This window comes from Triplophysa rosa, linkage group LG20 (assembly GCF_024868665.1).
Source record: "Triplophysa rosa linkage group LG20, Trosa_1v2, whole genome shotgun sequence".
NCBI classification, from domain to species: domain Eukaryota; kingdom Metazoa; phylum Chordata; class Actinopteri; order Cypriniformes; family Nemacheilidae; genus Triplophysa; species Triplophysa rosa.
This window is the reverse complement of record NC_079909.1, coordinates 15,058,491-15,075,023: the sequence shown is the minus strand read 5'-3', so window position 1 is coordinate 15,075,023 and position 16,533 is coordinate 15,058,491. Positions and strand designations below refer to the sequence as shown.

The window sequence follows — 16,533 nt, the reverse complement described above, 5'->3', positions numbered from 1 at the left end:
TCCCTTTAAGATCATCTTATCAATGTTTTTGACAGTACGGTATGTGTTTTGCATCTGATTCAGACTGTCTAAACTGTCTTTTGCACCTTTTAAATTTAGGGTTGAACACGTCTTCACCTAAAACGTTATGATTAGTAAAATGTTGTTTGTTATGTGACTGCTCTTCATAAAGCTGTATCCTCTTGAATTAGAGAAAATACAATTGAAAACATTCCTTTGTGACTTCTCTGAATGCAGTCAGCAATCTCTTGACTGCACAAGAAAAAAAATTCTCAAGAGCTATTGCGTCCGTGCTGCTTTGCTGGTCTACCTCAGGTAAGGTTTCCGTGGAAACACTTCCATTTATAGTAGTTGCATCAGCCAACCATGACATTAATCCCAGGTCTAAGCATCTTGGTGCAAACATAAATGATTATTTTTGACAGCTTGACTCACTGTCAACGTGCACAGTTTTGTCCAGTCAGGTAACACATGCATTTTGCAAACAATGCCAAAAATCTCACTGTAAATGTCAAAGGAAAGAATAGCGTTTAAAATAGTTGAGCCACCATTTCACTCAAGTACAGCATGCAGAAAAAGAGGGATTTATCGTCAGTTTGACTGTGAGAGATGGGCGCACTAAAACTCCAGTATTTGACTACTAAATGGGAGTTTTTCCTCCAAATGGATTTTCCACATCTGTTCCCCACAAACGACTTAACCTGCCACTGCTGACATTTTCACTTTGACACCTATTCATTTCCTCAAGCTCATCCTTGACAAAGAGCATCCTCTTCCTCCAGGTTGAATCTTCCACCCCGCCCACTCTGTCGATTACCATTGAAGGTCATGCAGTTGTCACCCCTTGGAGTGTTAACTGCCCGGAAGTCGTCGTAGATATCTTGACCTTTACTCGTCACTTTGCGGCATACGTAGTCATCGCTCTTCGCTTTCTAAACTATAAAACACAGCCTACCCTATCGCATTCAGCATTCCGTTCATCTGTCCCCTCATTCCATCAATAAGCTCCTTATTTAATCTTTGGAGACTATGCCACCTTTCATGTGCTCAGGTGTTTCTGATCATTTCTGACAAAGGAAAATTCAAGACATTGTTTTGGGTCACAGATGGCCCATCACTCTTGATCCAAGCACTTTAGTTTTTCAAATCTGTATGTAAATATAGCGAAGCTCTCTTAACATGAGGCCTCTCTTGATCATAAATCTTTATACCGCAGTCATTTGTGTTACATTATATAAACATTACAAATACGAACTGCTACTTTATCAGGTATGTTTCAAGGTTCTAAAGGTCATATCAGGTTGTGTTTCGTAAGTAGGTCCAGTTATAATATTGGTAAACTTATTTTTTCTTCATTTTTATCTCTCTACAAATTTGGTAAATATTATATCATACAGCTCAAATGGACCAGCGTGTAACAAGGAATTAGTGGTAGTATTAACTATATTAGTCAAACGCAGCAATCTTTTAAAGGGATAGTTCAACCAGAAATATTTTTTTTATCATTTACTCATCCTCATGTCACTCCAAACCCTGTGTGATTTTCATATCTGAAAGATATATTTTTCATTTTGCTAACCAAACAACCTTGGCCCTCATTGACTTCCAATGTATGGACTCAAAACCACTGAGACATATATTTATTTACAGAAGAAGAGTCGTATACAGGCTGTTATTCATAGTATGTCTCAAAGCAACATGTTTATTCATTATTAATATGTTTATTATTTTATTTTTTTAAATTGTATTTATTTTATTTGATCAAGCCGTTGTTGTTGGAGGTCTGATAGAATTTCACTTCTTTAAATTTAGTTAGTGAGTAGTATAACTGTTTGAGCATAAAAGTTTACAGAAAAGGAAGATATTTTCCTAAACAGAAAATACTTTTTTAAGACTACAATGAACGGCTCGGACTACAACAAACTTTTTTCCTGGGTTAGTGCCATCATGGATGCCAAAATTTACATTGACCCTGCCCCTGGAACACGGATAGAGTAATGGGCAGGACATCTCAACACACACTCTAAGCGGTAGACCAATCAAAGACTGTCTCACCTTGACCAATCAGAGCATTTCAGAAGGATCATTTAGGAACTCAATAGCCTGTTTTCTGAGAATCAAGATGACGGTGTAAAACACAGGTGAAATATGTAATACATAAAGCATTTTTTGAAAACCGAAACATGAACAGGTATTGTTTTGCACATCATAAACATAATAAAGACTTTGAAAAATAGGCAAAATAGGACCCCTTTAAAAGAGTTTAAAAACTATGTGCCAACAGCATCACAATCATTTCAATCTACGCTTAAACCGTGAAAGGAATTGATTGGTTTTGGCTATTTGCAACTTTATTGCAGTAATGAGCTTTGGATTTAAAAACACAATTTTACATTAGCATGCGAAATCTCTGTATGAAATAGCCAAACGACCTCCATTTCTCTGACGGTTTTTTAAGTTCCAATTTCATGGTAAAGCTCAAGCATATATGCAATGTTCTCCAGCTGCAGACCTATAGATGCTTATTCAGGTCAGCCTAACACTGGCAGACACTGCATGCCATTGTGCAGACAGACAGCATGTGACCTCCAAGATACATGAAAGGGGTTCGGGGCAAATGAAAAACAACAGAATAAGAAAAAAGAGAGGAGTGTGTTTTTACATCAAACTGTAATATCAGTGGCTTACCATTACTTATAATAACCTCTAATCTAGTTTAATTTGCTTGCACACATAGAGAAGATCAAAGTACTGAGAACCCCCAAAAGATGTATTTGCTTTTTAATAGGTTTTCAATTGTAAATCACTAGGTACATTTTTAGTGGGTGTCAATATGTTATATTACAGTTGGTAAGAGTGATTTTTTAGCACATATATGACTCAATTCAATAGAGCCCAACTCCATGATATTCTGGTACCTACATGTTACCCGATTACCTCCTTTGAAAAGTCAAAGTACTACGAAAAGTAATATCACACCTCTCCTCCACAATCCTCAATGCGATTTGAGGCATCCTTCATATGTGTAGCACAAAGTTGAAATGTTTAGGATCGGATGTAATCAACACTTAAAATGTATGATCTTCAGACATGAAAGACTATCCTTGTAAAACTCTTTTAGTAACTGTTGACGTTTGTGTCATTATTATGAAAGCTCTTCTCTTGAAAGATCTTTGACTGACCATCAGTCTGCCAGTTTTTCAACAGGTCCAAACCTGAACAAACCTTTCTCTGGACTGCTTTTATTTCTCAGCCATTAACAAATCCTCTATGTAGATACGCAGGTGACAGAGATACAGTTAACAATCTATAACATCTACTTACTTTAAATATTCACACAAAAGCTGAACATTTCTTTGTAGCTTTCATTGTTCTTTTGACCGGAACAGCAAGAAATCTCTTAAGAATTTTCCAGTGTTTATACAGTACAGCAGCAGATAAGGTGGGTCTTGGTTCATATTATGTTTATATATTATGTAATAATATTTATATTCTTATATTTATATTATGCTGATAAAACCTCTGAATGCTCACTTTAAACTAAATATTTGGCCTCTATTTCGTTTTTGCCTTTAGAATTCTTTATTTTAAAGTCTTTCACATTTTTCTGCACATGCGATTTTTTATTGGTATAATTTCACTCAGCCTACTGTAATTTAAATAGCCAGCAGGGGTTGTTTCAGAAAATGGCTTCAATCACTGGAGCACGTTTCTGTTACCTGTGCAGTACCTGCAGTGCCAAGAGGTTTTCATTTTTTTTAGCACATATAACAAGCAAGAACAGTTGAACAAAGTTGTCTCACATTGGCTTTGTGCCTTTTCCCACATGAGAGCAGCGAGCAAAAAATACAAAAAAAGGTTCCGTTTATTAAGCATAAAGACAACAGATCCAATTTTAAACGGTTGTAAAATACTAACAGGTCAGTTTATTCATATGCTATAGGGGTATGGGCCTGTTTCACACAAACTCAGTTTGTTCACACATCTTGGCTTGAAGGCTACATAATGAACTCAGCATATACTGTAGGTAAACAAGTGAAGACTTTCGCAGTCAGTGTGTGGTCGGTCATTAAATGCTATTTCTGTCTTGCATTACATATCTTCCAATGCACAGAGCGAAAATTATCAAAAAAGCTTTTCCTGTTGATTGCATATTATTATTTTTCCTTTAAATGTTTTCTATTTGGGCTGCTTTAATAGGAACAAAGGTTTAAGAAACAGTAGGCTACAGGAAGCAATATCCATGCATTTATGGATTCAAGAATGATGTTCTTTCATGCAAACTCTAAAATGCCAAGAAAACAGCTCTTCATTTTAACTGGCTTCCTGTCATTTTATGAATTACATATATTATGCTGTAAAGACTCAATTGCTTTGACATTTGTGCTGAGCTATAGCTTGCTTTCATTTTTATTATGAGCACATGATAGCACAATTTAATTATAATTTTATACATAATATTATATACAATATATTATAGCCTATCATTTTTAATAGGCTAAATGAATTGTCCGTAGTTGTCCAGTTGTAAAAATGCACATATTTTAAAATTTGCTTTTAATAATACATTTTATAATTTTATAATTAAGTTGAATTGAGAGATTAGCATAATATTAAAAATGTTTAGTGTTTGATGCATAGCCTATACAGTAAATGGCATATGGTGAAATGGTCATTTTTTACAATAATACAACTCCCGTTGGTTTGGGGATATGCATTACATTTAGATTCCGAAGCAAAACTGTTTGTACAGTCCACAAGCCTGGCATGTTGGGTCAGGAAATGTTTTCAGTGTTTTTTGCCTTATTACATAGATACCATCAAAAGACAGAGGCTTGTAAAACATCTGATAACAGATAAAATGCTGATTTATAGTTAAAAATGCATTTCCAATCAAACACTGCTTTTGCAATATTTGACCAATCATTGATAGAATGTTCTCATACAGCATGTATACATATTTATTTACAATTAAAAATGTCTTTACAAGACTCCTGATATGTTCTTGCAATATGTACAGTCCAGTACCCAGAAGTGCCTGGCTCATATGCTTCACTATCAAATGCTGTGCAGAAAATGGGAAGATGTCCAAGCACGTATGTTGTCGCCCAAACTGCTTTGATCAATTTCCCATGATGCCCCTGATATTGGTTATGAGGTATTTACAGGAAATGCACAGCCCATTGCACAGGCCCCAAGGAGAATGATGGAAAGATACTGTCCATTACAGAACAAAAATAGACACGTTAGAGCAGTGTGCCAACCTACTGTTTATAGTCAGGCAGTTGAAATATTTGAATGTGGTCTCAAATAAAAACAGGGTTTTTATTACCATCACTAGAATATTATTATGTTTATTGTCGATGACTAAGGCTGTACTTCAAGATAAAATTTTCATTACACCTGGTAAAAGTCAGTGACTGTTAAATTGATTCGACCAGCATGCATCTGTGTGGAGAAACATATAGAGAGTCAGATCAATATGATTCCTAGTCAACAGTTTAAAGCAACAATAAATCCATGGTTGTCATGTTTGAACTATTGTGAAAATGCGATTATGCTAAAATGCACGCACACACGGACACACACACACACGCACGCAAGCAAACCAATGTCTGATCTAAAGTGACAAGGCAAAACCTACATCAGGGTAACTGCTAAATGCCAAGTTATTCTAAAACACACAGCGCTTTTAGGTACGTCTGCAAATTTCTCTCATTCATCCAGCAGTGACACTGGACAGCATCATTTTGAATAAAAGATTATTACTGTCAATCATACACTGAAGGTTAAGTTAAATACAACCTCCTCAGTAAGCCTAATTTGGAGATGAAGCTCAGGAGAACACATGCTGATTCAGGCACGATTCATCTCTCGCTGCACTCACTTCAAGTATAAACAGTCATTCTTTAAACCGGGGAAACAATCGATTAAATAGATGGAAAACATTTTCTGTCCTGGCTAATGAGAAGCCAAGGCTGTAAAAAAGATCTATAATATCCATGAACACATGGGCGATTCATTTTCCTTTATTGTAATAATTGTGACAGATTTACATCTCTGTATTTCTATAATGGGGTTTGTTTTGCTTTCACTGTCAATTTTCCCAGAAACAACAAACAGCAATAGACTGACGAATCAAGTCTTTGTTGTCGCTGGAAAAAACATTTAATGTTAGATTAGCAGAAAATAGTGGGGTAAGTGACATTTTCCAGTACATTCTTAAAAAGGACTGAATGACCCCAAAAAATGTTCTATTTTTGCTTTAAAAAAATCTCCTTAGATCTCACAAATGGACAAATATGGCTCTGTAATACGTCTCACTGGAGCAGTCAAACAAAAACATTACATTGTTATTTTTAAATTCAATGCTGATAAGACAAAGGTTATGATTCTGAGATCACAACACAAAACAAACACCTGAAAGTACTGACATCTGCATTGAGACCGATGAAACTTTAACATTTACATTTAGTCATTTAGCAGACGCTTTTATCCAAAGCGACTTACAAAGAGTTCAGGGAGCAATAAGCGATATGTCATACAGGAACAACCTTCCAAACTATAAAACCATAGAATAAAAGAAGAAACGTTGGTAATTTTATACATGTTTTGAACAATCTTTACACAGATCTTACATACAATACAAGGACAAGGACAGTTCGGTAAATGAGTCCATTCTATTTGTGATGAACTTGTGGTGCATCTCTTAAAACCTCATGATGCAATTTCCTTCTTTTGTACCGTTTGTCGATTATTGTAGCGATCTGTACTTTTTAGAAAGACACAATATATACGTACAGTACAGTAGGTAAACTATAATGATCATTAACTATATCATCTTATGTTACACAATATGAATAACAATCACATGATCACATTTATTGCCTGCACCTGTTTCTGTGGATAAATGCACACTTTATTCACAAAGCCAATGGCACTAGTTTCTTCATTGTCTAAAAAGATAACAACAATAACAACAGCAACAACAACATTATTTCCGCATGAATCTTTTCATCATTAGAGATAATGCCTCAATAGTCACATGCATGTTTTTACCTGTATCTTGTTTCTTTTGACATAAAGAACATTACAGTGTATGACAATACACACAATGAAGAAGGTGTCAGTTCTGACACCTAAAAGCTTTGGCAAAAATTGATTAGGGATTTGGCGAGGGATTAACCTGTGATATTTTAAAAGCTTTAAAAAGTTTAAAATTGCGAATTGCAACCAACGGCTCCTCCACCCCTCCCTTTCAAAGCACTATGGTGGCTGACAGAGAACTAAGATGTCATGTTTTCACTTCTTTTCCGAAGGAGATAACATATTTACGAAACACACTCTGTAGAGCAGTTTGTCCCTTTTGGGCTACTGTAGAAACAACATGGCAAATTCCATGTAGGAGGACCTGCGGGATAGAAATGAGCTCATTCTAATGTAATAAAAACATTAAAAACACTTTATAAGGTCTTTATACACCACCAGTTATGTATATTATATTGCATTTCGGTAAATAGATCCTCCAAAAAAATACACACTGGACCTTTACAATTATTTGTAGCCTATTATCATTATTCATATCTGTCTTAATCTTGTGAGGAAAACATAATCCAACCGTCCTCCATACAAAGATAAAAAAATCTTTTTACCGGGTTCTGTTTAGACCAGAGGGACATCAGATTTTTTTTAATACAAACATAATGGGGTGCATGGTTTCCCGAACAGGAATTAGATAAACCCAGGACTAGGCCTTAGTTAAATTAGGACATTAAAGTAGTTTTAACAAACAAGGCTTACAAAAAACATACATGTATAATATTTTGAGACAAACAATCGGACTGATGTATTTTAAGATGTGTCAGTCCAAGCTATTTTCAGTTTAGACAGCTCTAACATTTATTTTAGTCAAGGACTAGTCTTAAGCCCTGTACGGGAAACCAGCCCTATATGTCCCTGAAACACTAACAGCAAAGTCGATCGTAAAAGATGATCAAGCCACATTAATTTAATAAATAAAAATAACTCTCTCCTGCACTCTATAAATACTTATTCAGAAAAACAAAGTGCCATCCCTAAAGGCACTACAAAGATGAGGTGTCCCATAAGAATCGGGCCTGTTTTTCCTGCCAGGATTTCGCATACACAATACTGAGCTCTCATGCAACACAGCATGTCAATCAAGTCATTAATCCCTACAGGGCCTTTTAAAAGACTACAGTCTTTTAATACAGATAAGAGCATTCATCTTTTTGTTCACATTTTATCGCAACTCTCCATAAAAATATTGATCCAAATATTAAAGATACGACTAATAAATAAATAAGTGTATAACATTTGTTCATTCCTTCACATTTGCGTCTAACGGCACATTTAGCTTGAAAAGCTAAACAATATTTTAAAGCTCATCTATTACAGACATGTATAAGTTTTTAACTTCCAATGTCTATGATCGTGTTTCAGTTCATTGAAAGTACTTAAAATAATTGCTGTCCTCATTCTTGTTTTCCAATAGTTTGTCCTTTCAGAGCATAGAAAACCCCAAGACGCCAATTACAGGTAAAACTATACAGTCCAACAATAAGCAAACTTTAATTGAACACTAATCCTATTCCAATGGGCTAGTTGCACGAAGCCGCTATATTAGATTTCTGATCAGCGTGTGTGGGCGGGCTTATTTCCGGTTGTATAACACTGTATGGGAAAAGTAGGATTTTTGGCCGGCAAATATGAGTGTTTTTTTGATAAAAAGAAAATGACAGAAAATCCTCTGTACATTTCTGAGTAACTCGTTTAGCCAACCCTACTTGATATCACAGCAAAAAAGGCAGATGATGTTTTATACCAGTCTATGCAACTCCCCGCGTTTCTCCCATATCACCATCTTCTTTAAGCAACACAACAATAAACTCGTATTCACTCACACTGCTAGTAGATAAGTTTTGTATAGATTTAACTCATCGTTACAAGTTCTATATGATGAAAGTCAGACGGATGGAATACTCTGCGTTGAGGGCAAGAGTGAAACTCATTGTCAGACAGCACAAGCATCACTTACAGGTGAGGGATCAATCGTGTAGTGTTCTTTGTGATGAGTTTCCGCGATTAGCGTATTTATCGTGTTGTACTTACTGTGAAAGAGTCTTAATACAGTCATGATCAGGTGGCGTTTGTATTCCATTAATAGCGCAGTCATAGCTCCCGGTGTGGAGAGAGTGTGTGTAGCGGTTTCACATCGAAAGAGGAAATAAATGCTTTTAATGATTTTCTTAGTCCCCAACTGTCAAAACAAAATCATCTCTGTGGAAATGTACGATACACATGCCGGCTTATGTTACATGACTTGTGTATACGGATTTTGGTTAACCACATGAGCATGGAGAATGAAAGTCTTTTTTTTCTGTTATATCGTGTTGTGTTGTCTTATCGAGGATCTCAGCAATGTAAAGAGGTTTTTCTGTTATATCACTGATATACTGTATAAATTTTGACTTATTTATTTAAAAAGCGCTCATATTTGCCGGCCAAAAATCCTTATTTTCCCACACAGTGTTATACGACCGGAAATATATAAGCATAAGCCGGGCCACGCTCGCTGATCAGAAATCTAATATGGCGGCGTCGTGTAACTAGCCCATAACTTTCTTAACTATGATTTAACACTGCACAAACTCACATTGCTCTAATGGCAGACAGCGTTACCGTTGACGAGACTGAAGCTGGCTACGGAGTGATTCTGGGTGCTTTTGAGCAAGCTGAGTCGCGTGTTGTTACGTGTGGTGTTTTGGGAACGTGTGGAGATGGATGGACAGCAGCAGCAGAGCTGCTTGTTGAACTGCTTTCGAAAAGATTTGCTGAGCAGGTAGAGAGCGAAGGGGTTCACGCAAGAGTTGGTGAAGGCAAGGATGCGCGCGCAGACGCTGGAGATGAAATGGGCCATCGAGGTGTCCACCTCTGTGTAGTGGTAGGAGCGGTAGAGGTAAATCACATGGTTGGGGAGCCATGAGATGGCAAAAAGGCCCACAAACACCAGCACGGTTTTGGCGAGACGCATGCGTGACCCAATCTACGGTTCAAAGAGCACAGAGGTAAGCAGACGTAAATATCACATGTTGTCCTCAGTTGAATCCACATTATAATATAATTAAAGCTGAAGGGTGAATGTGTTTCAGTGCTTCTGTACAATATTAAAATGCAACCATGACTACAGAATTTAAGCTCTTACTACACTGACGCTTGTTTTATTTGAGCATCTAAACAGCCTACAAAGACTTAAATGTTGAAATTTAATGTTGATGTTTTTTTCTGTGTTCCCAGACTTGAGGGTACATTTTTTTTACCATTAATCATAAATCTGACATTTGACCCCACCTGTCTCCTTATGTGTGCATTTCCCTCCACTGGCATGTTGCTTGCGCTTTGAATCAGACTCCTGGCAATGAAGATGTAGTACACAGAGATGATGAGGAGAGGAATGACGTAAAGAATGAGGAAAGAGCTCATGGAGTGGATTTTGGGGTGCAGGTCTCCAGCATGGGGATATGGAGCACATGCACTGAAGGTCTCATTGGTTTTGGGTATGTGGAAGGTGTGGAGGTCGGAGAACACGGCCTCGGGAATGGCCAGGACCATGGAGAGCAGCCAAATTGAGGCGGCTCTCAGGCAGACCTTTAGTGTGGCATTAGACGCCCGCATGTCCATCGGTTTGACAATGGCCTTGTATCTAGGAAACAGATAAAGACAAAAAAACATTTTACATTAGCCATTTTAATTGAAGACTTAACTGGAAACATTATTCCAAATCAAAGGAAAATGATTACATTCTGGCAGATGGGAAATGCTCATGGCACGGTATATCAATTAAAGTAAAAAAATGTATTATATTTCATGCATCAATTATATTTCTACAATCTACAGTGTCTTAGAGTGCAGTTATGTGAACCCTAGAATTCGCAATTTTCAGTTTTAGCCTTCATTAATATGTTCTCTGTTAATATGCCACTTCCCAAATTCCTTTTGAAGAGTCTCTTTGAAAGCAATTTGTTATGGTAGACTGCTTTATAAAAGCCGAAGCCCATTATACAGACAACAGAAAAACTCCTCCCCTACATGCCGTCTACCATCTGTTCTTTAGTACTTTTTATCTAGTAATCAACTGTTAATATAACACCTAACAGTGCGATTAAATCTCAAATCACATAACACATTACATCGTTTTTTTATAATTCATCATTATCTGACTATTGCATTTTTTCCATTTCTATATATTAGAGGCAAACAAATTATTCTCATACGTGTATAATTTTCTTATATTTATGACATCTAATGGTCAGAAAGAAATAACCAAATCAGAATCACAACCTAGCACTATTCTTCACTTTGGAAAGGTCATCGCAATAAAGAAGTCAGAAGACGTCACCAAATAACCACAATATTGACTGTGTCAGAGCAATTCAACCCTCAATTGATCCATAGCTCCGTGGATGCACCGTTTCACGGTTACTCTTGAGTGCTTTAGCATCAACACAAACAGGCAGTGAAAACTGTTTTTTCTCCATCATTAGACGTGTTGATTTTCATGTACAGGTTCATCTGCTCCAGACCAAATGGCACAAGAGGCTGGTGTGCAGGGACATACTGATTTAACTTAAATAATGTTTTAGTAGTTTATTTATGTTACAAAAGAGAGGTAAATTACTCATGTAGAATACCTACTTTAAAAATGCACACTCTTAAAAGAGGTTCCCAAAAAGGTTCTTTGTCCAGGTTGTGTGGTTCCATAAAGAGCCTTCAACATACACAGAACATTTTTGTTGCAGACTATATTTTTTTAAGCGTTAAATGGTTCTACAAACCATAAAAGGTGATTAAAGAAAGGTTCTTAGCTTCTGCGACAGTGCTTTATTTTTGCACGTTGCATCTTATAATCATCGAAGTCACCAGTGTTTGCTTTTTTGCGATTTCTGATTATTGAACAAACTTGAGGGTATGTATGTAAACCGTACTGCAAATATTCTTTTGAAATCCAGTGACGCTTACGCCATATACACCACTTGAAAGACATCCAACATTTATTTTTAATATTAAACGGCTATTACCTGTCCGCTGCCAACGCCGTGAGAGTGAAAACCGACACCCCGACCGAAGTCAGCTGAATAAACGGAATGAGTTTACAACCCACCCGCCCGAAGAGCCACTCATCCGCCAAAAACTTACTGGCATCCACGGGCGCGCAGGTGACCAGCAGCAACACGTCTCCGAGAGCGAGACTAGACATGAAGAGATTGGGAACATTGCGCATGGACTTCACGATGCAAAACGTTCTAATGAGTGTCACGTTACCTATCAGTCCAACGATAATAATGAGCGCATAAACGGTGGCGATAATAATACCTGCACGCAAGTGTGAATTGTCGGGTGCGCTGCTGGTGTTGCGCTCCAGAGATTCGCTCAAAGACAAAAACTTTACATCCGGTGTCGGAGCGAAATTTGCGTCAGAAGACATGTTACCAAATCACCATGTGTGCATTTTTAGCTGTCCAGTGGCGACGAATGAGGCCATAAACACAAACAATAAACACTTCTATCCTTTCATTCGGTGGTATTCCTCTCCAGCTGTTCTGCTGCGAACTCTGTGCGCAAATGAAGAGTCCATGTGAGGTTTGGTTCATATGTGCCAAACTGGTGCGCCTGCGCTTTGACGTTTATCTTTTAGGATTGCACTTGAATTCGTTCGCTTTTCTTTTCCCACCCGTTTCATCTTTTACTGAAACACTATTATTATAGGCATTCGACTAGTAATTTTATTAATATAATATTTTCCAGCTGTGTAACCGAACATAAAAAGTCAGTAAGATCCCCTGGCAACTGTGGATTATTATGCTTACATTTGTACATTTTGCCTATATGATTGGAGTAGGGTAGATAGCAGGATAAAAATTCATAAAACACCATCATATTGTTTAATTGATTCTTAATGTATGTCACAAAGTTAGACATGAACACTGAAATCTGATGTAAAGGAAGTTTTTGTATACAGGAGAACTAAAGGAGTGCAAATGCTCTGGAAGTACAGAACATACCATAGAGTGAACAAAGTTTTCCTGTCTCCATAGACACACGGTTGGAATTGTTTGTGGCAAATAAGAAAGCTAGATTTTTATTGGAGTTCAGACAAAAAGTGTGCTGCACATTAAAACTTTTAAAAGTTAAAAGTTTTAAAAGAGAGAAATAAGAAGATGATGCTTTGTAAACGGTGTTACGGTAAGGTTTAATTCATTAGATGAAAACATAAAATGAACAAAATTAGCCAATGGCGTTTTTTTAATTACAGCTGAACTGAAATAAAATTGATTGTTACTGTATCAATGTCTACTGAAGTAGTGCAATTACACCGTGAATCCATAATGAATGCCAGTGCGCATTTTTTAGGTATACCACTCCATAATGCACAAAGTCCATCTGTAAGCACTATGTCTATGTAACGAGGTTTCAAGTGTAACTGCTGTATGCAAGATCTACATGTAGTGGTCTGATGTTGCTTGGCACAAAAACACTTAACAGCTCAGTTCCAGAATCTAATGCATGCGTCAAACCACAAGCATTATGAAGTACATGTGAGCACCACAGAAGGATTCCACAATGAATATGCGTGCGTATAGCGACATCAATGACGATCAAGCTTATCTTCACCAAGTATGAATCAGGGTAAAGATTGAGCTCCCCATTGTGTTGTCAAGATAATCTTTTATTACATAAAAAAGAGTAATAAAAATAAATAAATCCAACACACTTCGGTTTTACTTTGTGCACCTTCCCTTACCCTTCATCTCAGCCTCATTTTGACTTATGTCTTATTATTAGAAAGCTGTCTTTTTTGATAACACAGTGAAACCTTTTTAATCAAAAGAGAGATTCTATTATGTCTATTAAGACTCTGTAATGATTTTCTAATGGTTGAAAAGGATGACCAATGTGATGATAACGGGGATTGCTCTTTAAATGGTGAGATTGATTGTTTTTATCATTGTAAGTGTAGTAATTCATGGTATTGATTGCAACACTTACAGCAACAGCTTTGAGATTGCTAATGAATTTTCTATCAGATGTGTTAGACACAGTCCTAACCATATATGTCTTTCCATGATGACTTTAATCCAAGACTTTCATTTTATCACATCTTTTATTACATATGTTTAGTCTACATGTCAGTTTGTAGGCCAACAAGGCTCACTGTGGCCACCTCATCATAGGTTCCATGAGGAATTTCTTAACGGTGTTTTTAAATAGATTTACGACTACAAGGTTGGAGTGAACATTACATGAAGACACCCGTGTTTCTTCTACTAAACAAAAAGTCATAACTCATCAAGCTGCTCAAGGATTACAACAGTTCTATAAAACTCGTTAAAATTCTTTAAGCAAGTTGTAATAGCAATTTATCTTTAAAGGTGCTGTGTGTAATTTGCTTGAGGATCTATTGACAGAAATATAGTACAATATAATATACATAACTGTCTTCAGAGGTGTATAAAGACCTTACATAATGAAGCGTTATGTTTTTATTACATTAGAATTACCTATTTCCATCTACATAAACCGCGGGTCCCCTTACATAGAATTCGCCATTCGTTATCTCTTTCTGCAAAGAAGTAAAAAGATAACGACATCTTAGCCCTGTGTCAGCTGCTGTGAAACCCAGTGAAACCAAAGCGATTGCTTTTATAAAAATAAACCAGAACAATGACAATAACAGCTAAATCTATTGTACAACAAAATACTTATAAACTACTCAGCAAAATGCTTAGAAAATAAAATGATTTTTTTAACTAAGGAGTGGGTCTTTGAATACATACTTTTTTTCCAAAAAGGCATATAATGTTAAATATTAAACTTTTATTTAGGATAATATTTAAGAAACAGGAGAAATGGTTTGAATATATATTCAATTAATATAATTCTATGATTAAGATTAATAAAGTAAAATAAAGTAATATGGAATAGAGAACTGTGCATAAAAGTATTACAATATTATGATATTGAGTGCGATGACATTCAAGGACAAATATTAAAAGATGAAAAATCAAAGTCACTTATTATTGAAGTTAATTAGAATTTTTCTGTCTGGCTTATTATTTTTGCATTATCAAAATAAAAAAGTTCAGATATTTGCATTTCACAAGGCAACAATATACTCTATGTTTTTTATTACAATCCTAGCATGCAAAGAACTAAATGTCACCAAAGCAGACCGGCTAATCTTCAAAACATTGGATATACCTCTTTTTTCAGAGAGACAGACTGGCAGGATTGAAAAAATACACTCCAATGTAATTGTGCTGCAATTACTGAAACACATTCAATATGTTGATTAAATTTCATTCTTTATTGTGTTTCACAACCAGATAAGTCTCTCATTTTCTGCCTGTGGTTTTATTATAATGTCTGGCATAAAAAGAATTCAAATAAAATTCTTATCTTTTTCATGAACAACATTGTTGAAAAAAATCACTGACACAGAGCAAAACATTTATGTCAAAGGTTATCAAGCTTGTAGCAAACTACTGCAACCTTTTCAGAGTAAATGAAATGGTGAGACCTTTGTGTCTTATCAGCTGATGTGATAAACCCAGAATCCCACTGCTGTGTTAAAAGACCTCAAATGAACATTGAAGTTTAGGGCCATGTCCAAAACACAATTAAAAGTAGTTTCATGATTTAATTGTGTTTTGAACAAGGCCCTAAACTTCAATGTTCATTCGAAAATGAAAACGATGTATATACTGTATGTGTGACGTGAATCTATATAAGGTCTTAGTAATGTATGCCATTATTTATCCATTTGGCAGACTGTTTTATCCAAAGCAATTTACATTGCGTTATATTATACATTTGTTTCTGAGTATGTGCAATCCCTGGGATCGAAGCCATGACCTTGGCGGTGCTAGCACAATGCTCTAACCACTGAGCAATGGGAAAGCTCTGCTATATACAGTATATACGCATATGGTCAATTCAGTGAAAATGTCAACCTTACCATGAAAAACTCAAGTTTTTACTAACAGCTACTAACAGCACAGATATTAACATTTGGTGGTGCATGGTTTAAATACCCATGTCAGGTCTTTCTTCAAGTTTTTGAAGCATTTGTTTTATTTTCAGTGCATGATTTTTCATAGTCAGGTAAGTGCCATTCTCAGGATTGTTACATCCATAACAGTATATATTCCTCATAAATGGACACATGATGCATGGCTAGCTGAGCATTACTGTAAAGGATTTTAATGCACTTCGTGGGGGCAACCATTGGTTCTTGGTCCTTTAATGCACGGCTAGCCGTGGATTATCCCTTATTTACGTAATGCACACATTCCAACCAATCAGAATCAAGTATTCAAACAGACTATGGTATAATAGAAAGGTGGTGGGCGTGTTACGACGACAAACGTGCACACAATGATGAATAAACTTCAAAGTATTATTGATCATGCTAGCAGAATGTATTTCTTTTTTTCTTTCTCTGTGTTTATTGAT

General features: G+C 36.2%; 1 protein-coding gene across 1 annotated transcript; it reads right to left on the bottom strand.

Annotated features, from left to right (window-relative positions):
- Positions 1 to 5,866: 5,866 nt before the first annotated feature.
- Positions 5,867 to 12,656, bottom strand: grpr (gastrin-releasing peptide receptor). Its single transcript, XM_057361974.1, has 3 exons — positions 12,099 to 12,656; positions 10,372 to 10,723; positions 5,867 to 10,066 (listed from the first exon to the last, which is right to left on the bottom strand). Exons 1-3 carry the CDS (start codon positions 12,503 to 12,505, stop codon positions 9,683 to 9,685), a joined length of 1,143 nt encoding a protein of 380 aa, XP_057217957.1. The 5' UTR covers positions 12,506 to 12,656; the 3' UTR covers positions 5,867 to 9,682.
- Between the last annotated feature and the right edge of the window lie 3,877 nt (positions 12,657 to 16,533).